This window comes from Odocoileus virginianus, chromosome 11, assembly GCF_023699985.2.
Source record: "Odocoileus virginianus isolate 20LAN1187 ecotype Illinois chromosome 11, Ovbor_1.2, whole genome shotgun sequence".
Lineage (NCBI taxonomy): Eukaryota > Metazoa > Chordata > Mammalia > Artiodactyla > Cervidae > Odocoileus > Odocoileus virginianus.
This window is the reverse complement of record NC_069684.1, coordinates 69,340,865-69,351,238: the sequence shown is the minus strand read 5'-3', so window position 1 is coordinate 69,351,238 and position 10,374 is coordinate 69,340,865. Positions and strand designations below refer to the sequence as shown.

Genomic DNA, 10,374 nt, shown 5'->3' with positions numbered 1-10,374 from the left:
CTTTTTTTGACGTGGACCATTTTTAAAGTCTTTATTGACTTAGTTACTATATGGCTTCTGTTTTATTTTTATTTTTTGCCACGGGGCATGTGGGATCTTTGCTCCCCAACCAGGGATTGAACCCACACACCCTGCACTGGAAGGCAAAGTCTTAGCCACTGGACCACGAAGTCCCTTTGAGTTAGGTTTTTAAGGTAAATTTTACATTGTCATATTCACCCCTTCCTGGTCTGAGTTAGAAAATAAGTGTACTTCATTGTTAACACAGTACTTTCCCAGATTTGACGTTAGCCATCACATCAACCTGAGACACCTTTTCTCTTAAACAGGCAATCGTCTACAGTTCTTTCAGTTATCACAAGACAGTTGTCAAACCTTGGATTTTCATGTTTTAAAGGTAAAAACCCTCATCAAAACTAATGAAATATGACTGAAGCAGGACACATTAATACTATTGCTTCCTTTTTTCTAGATCTTTTAACTATTAAAAATGCAACTATTTCTGCAACCGAAATCATATCACCCTGTTGGGATCAGAACAATAGTTAAGTACCATTGCTGATTTTTCATCAACTCAACTATGCCAGGTTTTACACATGCCGGACTCACATAATGGGGTGCATTAGAACTCAAGGGCTGGACTTCCCATTTAGAGTATTCAACCTTAGGATTTTTTGGCCTGTTGAGATTTTTGAATGGTCATCTATTGCACCACTTTGCTCTCTGAATTTGTATTATTTGCAACTTTATTTGTATTATTTGCAACTTCATCCACTGTCTTTAGCGGATGAAGGTGGTCTGCATGAAGCCAAGGATGCAGGACAGGGAAGCCTGGCATGCTGCAGTCCACAGAGTTGGAGTCAAACATGGCTGGATGACTGAACAAAAGGATGTAGGATTGACAGTCATCAGAGGTCTCTGGGAGTTGACATTGATACATGGTCATAGCTGTGGTTCTCAAATTTTCATCCTCATCAAAATCACTTGGAGGGCTTGTTGAAACAGACTACTGGTTTCATTTATTTCCGACTTCTGAGAATTTGCACTTCTAAAAAGCTCCTAGGCGATGTGATGAACACTTTGAGAAGCACTGCTTTACGGGTGCAGTTGTTTAACAAGCTACCACCACGTATCCTAGGAGACTTCTCACAAACCTTTTAATATGATGCTTGGCTTGTCTTATTTTAATGTTGGATTTATGCTGACCCCCAAAGATATTTTGTCCTGGTGCACAAATTGGTAAAATTGCATTATGGTTCCACTGCCATAGTTTTTATGCTTTCAGTAAAAAGTATAAAAATGCAAAGGATATATAGTCCAATTTAGACAGATGAAACTCTGGCCAGTTCTATTTCAAGTAAATGTTTACCTGCTGACATTATCAAAGATTAAATAAGTTCTCCCCAAGAGATGCTGCAGTTTCCACACGGATCTAAGTTCACAGAGACCTCAGTCTATTATAAATGAAAAGGAACATTCAGCCTTTCCTCTTGGACAATTTGTCAGCAACAGACATTAAATTATAACTTTCAGGAGCTGATTTATTAAGACTCCACCCACAGAATGAGATTTGGCAGATATTGGTACAGCAAGTCAAAGCAGTGATGATAAATACGTAACTTGAGTGTAGCAGCTGTTCAGTAGCCCTCTTTCCTCCCCAAAACATGCTCAGACAACAATATTTTCACTTCATTTATTTCTTCAAAACAAGTCACTTCATACAGCATTTAGGTATTTAAAATCATACACCTCACAAATAAAATCAATGCATCTTAATGACAATGGTAAAATCACATAAGTTACATAAAACAAAATTAGGCAACTCTCAGGTAGTAGCAGTAGTGCATTAACTTGAAAAAATGCTGGCAAATCGACAAAATGTTTTTAAACCAAGGAAGCACTGTCCATCTTCATTAAGAAAAAATATTTTATGCCAAGAGAAACAGAACTTTGTTCTATCTGTCCTTCTCTATTACTTTTCAAGTCATATTTTAAAGCTCTAAATTTGACAGTTTTGTAGGTTCCTCATTGCTTCAGGAATTTCAACCTGTTGCATTAATACAGGAAATATAGGACTACTGCCATTCTCTATTCCTTTTGACAAATCATATTTATTCTTTAAACTTAATACTCTTTTAAAGGAAAAATGTTACTTTTTGCTAAGGAAATTATATTTCCTGTAAACAGTTTATGTGATAAATGGCACCAAGGTGAACTGGAAAACAGACAAGAATCAAGAGCCCTGGTCCTTTAAGTAACTTATGGGCAACACCTAACTACATCTCCTATTCCAGGCAGGCTCATGGAATCCGAGAAGAAACTGTAAACCTCTCCTAGGTTAACTTGTTTGCCCACAATGTAACTAAATCATAATTTCACTATCCCCAAACTCTTTAGATGTAGGTGTGCATTTTAAAAAAACAAGTATAAAAACGCATCATAGCAAAATGCTTATAGTCATGTTTCAATGCTTTACTGACAAGCCTTTCTTTCTGTTATGGCCTTGCTATAGCCTATGCCAAGAATGTGAATGGGTTAAGATGACACAAGGCATTGCCTGAAACATTTTCTGAAAAGCACAAGTCAAGAGTAGGAATGCATTCATTTGAGAAGCTCTTCTGTTTATGTGGCACTTTATCTTCCTGCCCCTTTCTTCTAAAGCAGCATGGGAGGGTTATTAATCTCCTCCAAATTCTACCAACCAAGACTTAAATCAGCATTCCACAATTCAGTATCAATGTGATTTTTTTCAAATATTCAAAGCACTGTAAACAAAACGCAAGCTAAATTTTGGACATGGAAAATTAAAGAAACTTTTTTCTACAATCAGGGAAGTTTTATAATCTTTTTAAGTTGGGTGAAATGTGCTAAATGCTAAATATCATAACTCCTAGTAAGAAAACATCCTTAGTTAATAAACTAGCTTATTCAAATCAAGTGTTTCACTTTAGACTTAATGATGTTGCTTATATATGACTTTTAAGGCATCTGACTCAAAAATCAGCTCAAAATCATAAGTCTGCTTAGAAACAAATGAAGGGTTTTAAGAATCTAACATTTTCAAAGTTGCAGTAGTCATCTTTGAGCTACAAGGACAAATCTGAATACTGCATTGTACAATGAATAAAGAACAATCACATTATAGAAATAAGTAACATTTTGAATGCTAGGGCACAGAGCATGCTCCTAATAGTTACTGAAACGGAGTTTTACTGTTAGAGAATTACCAGAATGTTGTACCACTGGATACACTATTCACTGATGGTAACTTTTAATTAAGAAGAGCTGATTGTTGGCAGCTCAAGAACTGTATTTTAATGTCTGACAAGATCGTCAGAGAGGGCTAACATGTAAACTTTTATTTCATATTTTTAAAGTGCTACAAATAATAACAGATTTGTGTTCTCAATACATGAAACAACATGAAAATCCTAATATATGAAAGGCCACCTCACACATAAAAGAAAAAAAAAATCACTGTGCTGCTAATCTTGTATATTCCCCATTCAATTTTTTTCACAAAAGACATAGAAAAGTATGTTCAGCTAGAGGGGAACTTACAACTTTCCTGTTTTAATGCCTATACAAGATAGAAAGAATAAGCTTAACATGCAAATTAGGCACAGGCATTTATAGGAATGTATAAATATGTTAATTCATTCCTGATTAAGATTTCACTGGGACTTGAACTTCATGGAATAATCAAGTGGTATGTCAATATTTGTTTTTGCCAACAGGGTCAAGCTGACCAGCCCCCAAACTTGCAAGGGTATCACTTGACTGTGCCCATGATCCATTCATGAGAAACAAGAAAGCAACCATCAACTACTAATAGTAGCTGTACCACACTAATATCTTCACATGGCTATCACATCACAAAATTCCCGAGACATTAGTTTTAATTTCTGAAATCACTCTATCCAGAAGTGCCTTCATAGCCCTACGTCTAATCTTTAAATCCAAAGAAGAGTAAGGGAAAGAAGAGTCAGGAAAGGAGGAGTAGGGGACAGGAAAGCACAACCTTGGTTCATTCTGCTACTAGTATCAACTAACCTCATTTTAATAAAAAAATTCTTGCAAGGCAGTCAAAACCTGAATGAATAGGAAGAAAGGTTTCGCTCTGCTCAAGTGCAAATGTAAGAAAAAGTTTCTTTTCATCTTGGTGCAATGTTTTAAATTTCTCAAGACTAGAATTTACGTACATTAACTAACTTCAAGTGTATAGTGTTAGGCGCTCAGTCATGTCTGACTCTGCGACCCCATGGGAGCCTGCCAGGCTCCCCTTTCCATGGGATTCTCTAGGCAAGAATACTGAAATGGGTTGCCATTCCCTTCTCCATTCAAGAGTACAAGTGCAATTTAAAAAAATCTTATAGCTTCTGTGAGGCTTACAAGCTTGAATTCTGAGTAAGTACAAGTTTAGGTTTTTAATCCTCCACAATTAAACTAAAATGGTCTGCAAACAGTGCTTCATCTTGAATATCCCATGATCAGAACATTACTTAAAAAAGTCCTATTGCTGAATTTCAGCAGCTGATTAAATAAGTCGTTACTGAGAGTGACCTATCAGTGTCCAACTGAGGAATGCACAAACTAGTTAACAGGTATAATAAAATAGAATAAGATCCCCTAAATAAATAGTTGACACTTGTTATAAAAGCATAAGCTTAAATATGCAAACAAAAACATTTAAAATAAGCTTAATTTTATAAAATATCCAGTTTTATATCCCTCCACTTGTTAAAATTAAAATCAAATGTAGATAAAAGTATACTCAATTTTAAAGCAACAAAATTTATGTTTGGAAACATCAATATACACCTGGTATATAATAAATTACTCAATAAATATTTGTTGGATGAATAAACTTCTCTAAAATTCCAGTAAGCAAGTATCAAGTTTGGCCTTTGAAATACTTAGGAAACGAAGGCAAGGTTTATGAATAGTAATGCATAAAGCTCAACTGGATTGGTGTTACCCAGTAGTATACTCTTAACTTACAGCTTTAAATTTGTCTGGGGGAATTAAGAGATACAAAATCCTTTTAGACCAGATGACATACAGGTACAAAGAAATTTTCATCATATTCATTTGTACACATTATGACTGCCAAACATCAAATTTCACAAGCTCATAAGTGCTATTTTAAGGCTCAGTAAAATAGAAAATTAAACACTTTTGAGTTAAACTGACGATAATAACTTATCGTTATTATCCTAAAAGTCCTATTCACACAAAAGGTACTCAAGAAATGTCATCTAACAATTTAATGCATATCTTGTGAACTGCTCCTTAAAGATACTTTTCTCCTAAATTGTTTACATACTCCTTAATTTTATATAATCACTTCTACCAAGTGAAAGTGCTAAAAGGAAATCTCAATTCTGAAACATTTGCCAAGAAGACATGCTAAAAGAGATATAAGTGCTTTAAGGTATACCATTGGGTTTCTTTCTTTTTTTTTTTGGTCACTCCATGAAGCTTGTGGGACTTAGTTCCCCAACAAGGGATTGAACTGTGCCCTTGGCAATGAAAGGGTAGAGTTCTTACCACTGGACCGCCAGGGAATTCCCATACCATTGGTTTTCTAAGTAAGATAATAAAAAAACGAGACCAAGATAACAAAACTTCACAACATTAAGCCTCTTTACATTATGTAAGATAATGCATAACAAATTATAATTTAGCATCCCTGATCTTCAGAAGAATTAAGAGGTAGAACACTTATCTGGAAGATCTCATAGTGAAGCTAAGTTTTAGAGGGTATGCCTCGCGGATTAGCCCACCAAGCAAATGGCTACACATTTAATACTGGTAAGAAGCAGAATTCTGAGAAGGCTGAATAAGGCAAAGATTTAAAAACTGGCATATTTTCTAAGTGAAACAAATTCATTCAGTGTTATTATCCCAGTTACTTTAAAACTCTGCAAAAGTCAAAGTAAAAGATGGTGGATAAACAAAGTATTAATTTTCAGAAACATGAAATCATTTAAAAGAGTGGTTTGACATGGCTAGCATGAAAACAAATACTGTTTAGGTAAGCAAAAGATCTCTCAAAAACCAAATGAAAGCATGCTGTTATTATTTTAGATGGAAAGTTATTTTAGGACTTGGAGGAAGTGCTCTTAACAAAAAGCTGAGGAAATTAAATCCCTCCAAACAAATCTTTAGTTAAAAAGGCAAAAATTGAGCACTCAAGTTTCAAGGAAGTTCAATTAAAAAAAAAATCCTGCTTAATTTTAACGTTTTATCCAACGTGACAGATGAATAAATGAGTTGCATTAAATCATGAGGCCCATGGTCTTTTAAAGCTTCAGTAAGCTGCTCAGGCACCTCTTCCCTCGTACATTCTCTTTTATATACTAGAAATTCTTAACTGGGCACTATAAGTTCTTGATTTTAGGTAATATTCTCAAGGAGTAGACTCATCTCTGTAAAAATTGCATGTTATCTACTTATAACAACTGGTGAAGTACACATTTATAAAGTCTACCAAATTGCAATATGAAATCAGTTTTAACAATTCTGAGTATCTTCATCTGAGGAATCAATTCATAACATAGAAACTATTAACCCACTCAGAGTTTTTAAAAAGACCCAATTACCGGAGACACTGTGGTTTATGTCCAGTGGCCTCACCTGAAGCCTTCCGCATTACCCCAAATAGGAAGTTGTTTTCTTCTACAAGTTAATGCTGCTGGGTGCTAGTTTATAATACTAAAACTCAATCTTCAGGTCAGTGTGAGTAGGTAGCAAGGACTACCTATGCTGTCACCCAAGCAGGAGGAAGGCTTTATCACCGCTGTAGACACACATCTGTAAACTTGCACACTAATTTTAATCTTAACAAGGAATTCAGTGTCTTAGTGGTTTAAGGTTAAAAGGATGGTTCAAGCATTGTGTTCTTTTGTTCTTAAGGGTAACAAATAGCTTATTGGAAAACCCAGAGCCTTCTGGATCTGTGAGGTAGTAGGCTTCAATCCTCATCATGCATGGATCACACTTCTCCGAAGTTGGTATGGCCTGTCTCCTTGGCATGGTCCCTTGCTTCTGCTTGTCCAGTTAATCCCTTCTGACATACCATGCATCTCAGGGTGAAGCGGTTTACATCAGTAAACTGTCTCTTCTTTCTAGCTTCATCTGCTAATTCCAGTGCTTGCACAAGAACAATATCATCATAAGAGGAGAAAATAGTCAGAGGAGGGGTGTCTGGGTCAGGGAAGACGCGCTGAAGTGGATCATAGTGGATGCCATCATAAATGAGAAGGACCCTTTTGGTATATCCTGCATCTTCCCCAAAACGGTCAATTCGTACAGTCTGTGTATCCACTACACATATTTCACATTGGTAAAACTTAGACAAAATGGATATCTCAATGGCTCCACCCCAAGTATCATCCCTTTTGATCCAGTCACAGTACTCTTCATTTGTTTTTCCCAGTATTGCCTCACTATAGAAGTCTGGATCACTGGCTACAATTTGTGCTATGAGGCGTCTCATCTCAGGGGCACAAGCTGGATTCAAGACTCCTCCTTCAACAACATAGTACACACTGGTAAAGAGACAAGAGTTGTCTGCTGGGACCGCCATCCTGGTAAGTACAGGCAAAGTTTCCCTGACGTAACTAGGAGCACCATATTTTGTAAATGTAGGCGACGTTTTGGGCCTACTTTGGTCTTCTTCAACGATCAGCATGTCACCTGTCAAAAACAAAACAAATTTAGAACTGCAGAGAAAGTATAGATGAAATTGCTACTGCTACTGCTAAGTCACTTCAGTCATGTCTGACTCTGTGCAAACCCATAGACAGCAGCCCACCAGGCTCCCCCGTCCCTGGGATTCTCCAGGCAAGAACACTGGAGTGGGTTGCCATTTCCTTCTCCAATGCATGAAAGTGAAAATTGAGTGTTCACTAACCAAGTCTGCAAACTACAAACAGGGGGAGTTAAAGTATACACGGGTTACTAGGGAGAATACAAATTTGCAAACATGTGATCAGTAATAGTTCTTGTTCCCTGAATCTTCATAAAGATGAAAACGGAACAAAGAGAAAGACATTGTATCTCACTTAGTAAAGAGGCCTGAGTTATACACTTTTATACTTACCTAAAAAGATTCATTTCAAGAACAAAATTTTCTTTTCCTTGCTCTCTGCAGTTTAAAAGCACTTCCAAAAGGTGTTTACGAAGGACTTGGCCACTAGGGGGTGCTCTCGATCTGAAATATCATATCTACCCTGTTCAAGTGTTTACAGGATCCTTGAGACTACAGAGGAAAGCTTTTAAATACCAATATTGCTGTTCAAGTTTTAATATTGGACAGAAATAACTGCTTTCGTCTAGAACTTGAAAGCGCCTTCAGTGGATGTGTCAAAGCAAACTCTAAAATGAGTACAACTGTCAGAGAAAGTACCAATGAAGGCGATTGTAAAAATGAACCAGGAAAGCAAAAAAAAAGTATCTTACATTTTTCAGACATACTGTCTTCTTTCACTGATACAGGGAAAAAGAACAATCAGGACAGAGAAAACATCGCATTTTAAAAATACTTCTGTGGACGCAGAGGGAAACAAAATGAATGAGATGTTTTCAAGGCAGACCAGAAAGCAGCCAGGAAGGAGGACTCCACGGTTTTTGAGCTTCTCATAGAGATCAGGCCCTCCCTGTCTCTTTCAAACTATATGTGAAGTCAGGGAGTTGCTGGACACTAGTCCTGGCCTCCGTCAGAATTCTCGGTTCTTTAATCTCTCCTATTCTCGTCCCCCAAGCCGACCCCTAGAGACCTGGCCCTGACAGCGTCCGTTCTTTCTGCCCCTCTACGTCCTCCCAGGACCTTGCCTGGCCCAGCCTCGATTCCCGTACCTGACTGGATGGGCAAATCCCCTAGTGTGGTATCCCCGTTGCTAAGATCCAGGCACTCGGGCGGGTATCCGACGAGGATTCGCTGACAGCTGGGGGAGATCCCGGTGATGGCGGCAATCTGGCCCTGGAGTTCTCGCACCCGGGTCCGGCTGGACAACCCCTGCAAAACATGAGTGCCCTCCTTGGCCTTGCAGCGGAGCCGCCACATCGCGTTGGTGCGGCCGCCCACCGGGCAGACACCGGTGGGGCCAGCTTTGGTCCCGGCAGCAGGCTGGCAGACGCCGCCGGGGCTACCAGCCGCCGGGTGGACTCCAAAATGGCCACCCTTTGCCGGTCTAAACATCGCGAGAAGTCGCTGGTTGTACGGTTCTCGCGATACTCTTCGGCTTCAGTTCTAGCACGCTCTTAAAGAGACAACTATCTCCTGCCACTTGCCAGGAGGCAGAGGATGGAGGTTTATCCGTATTCCCAAAGTACGACTGGTCTTGCCGCCTGTAGGGCTAGTGAGGTACCCTCCGCGTCGGAAGCATATATGCTCAAGGGAAGAGGGCGGGGGAAGGAGTTCCTGAATCGAAGCCATTGGAATGTAACCTTGCACTTAGTTCGGAAATTATTAAATTGGGGCTTCCAAACTACGCAGGGAGAAACAAGAATCATAGTTCGGAATGCAGACGAATGCCAAGAATGGCCTGTGAGTCAAATAACCAGTTAAAGACAAATAAGTCTCGTGACTATAGACTCGGCTGCAGCAAACATTGACTCATTGAGGTTAAGGGGCCTTTCCACCTCCAAGAGACTGTAACTTGAAAACGTCCATTGGCCACATCAGAAAGCGCAGTATGAGGTCAGCATCTGGGCAGAGGGCAATTGCTACCTTCAGGAGGTGGTGGCGGTATAAGGAGGAGGAATGAAGACCAACGTGTGTCATTCAGATTCCAGTTCAGGCCCTAGACACACACATACCAAAAGGACTCCATTCCTGCCTTCAAAATAGCAAAGTACTCACGTAATCAGGAGAGAGGGTGGGGTGTAAAGGACACATAACCACGGAATTTCATAGCAACGTGATAATGCTAGATTATGTGACCTTTTCCAAACCTATATCCCGAGAACAAAGGACGGTGTCTCGCAAGTAAGTGCTCATACTTGCTGAATGGATGAAACGGAGCTGTATAGGCACAGAAGGGGCAGCTGGGAGTTGTAAAAAGTTTCAGAGGAGATACTATTTGAGCTGTTTTGAAGGATGAATTTAATCCCCAGGTGAAAGAGGAATAAAAACATCTCTGAATTCACCTCTCTTCCAAGAAATACGTACGCATTGTTCTTTTTGGCGCAGAGCGGCAAAGCCTACACTGCGTAGAGGGGATTTATAACAACAATCAAGCATCGAATGGGCCCTGGGGGCAACTGTGCACTTGAAATGTGGAAACTCACTAATACTGTTAAAGTTTCTGCCTCTGAATAAATTATATGGAAGCAAAGCATCTTTTCAAACCTTTCAGGACCCAATTT

The 10,374-nt window shown here is 38.9% G+C and overlaps 1 protein-coding gene across 3 annotated transcripts; it reads right to left on the bottom strand.

The window, feature by feature from the left end:
• Positions 1–1,679: 1,679 nt before the first annotated feature.
• Positions 1,680–10,347, bottom strand: YOD1 (YOD1 deubiquitinase). Of its 3 annotated transcripts, none has more exons than XM_020914455.2 (3): positions 10,297–10,347; positions 8,863–9,022; positions 1,680–7,701 (listed from the first exon to the last, which is right to left on the bottom strand). In XM_020914455.2, exons 1-3 carry the CDS (start codon positions 10,345–10,347, stop codon positions 6,998–7,000), a joined length of 915 nt encoding a protein of 304 aa, XP_020770114.2. In that variant the 3' UTR covers positions 1,680–6,997. The 3 variants fall into 3 exon arrangements, with proteins under 3 accessions (XP_020770114.2, XP_020770113.2, XP_020770112.2); XM_020914454.2 differs by lacking the exon at positions 10,297–10,347 and adding an exon at positions 9,737–9,878; XM_020914453.2 differs by lacking the exon at positions 10,297–10,347 and having other exon boundaries at positions 8,863–9,290.
• Positions 10,348–10,374: the final 27 nt, after the last annotated feature.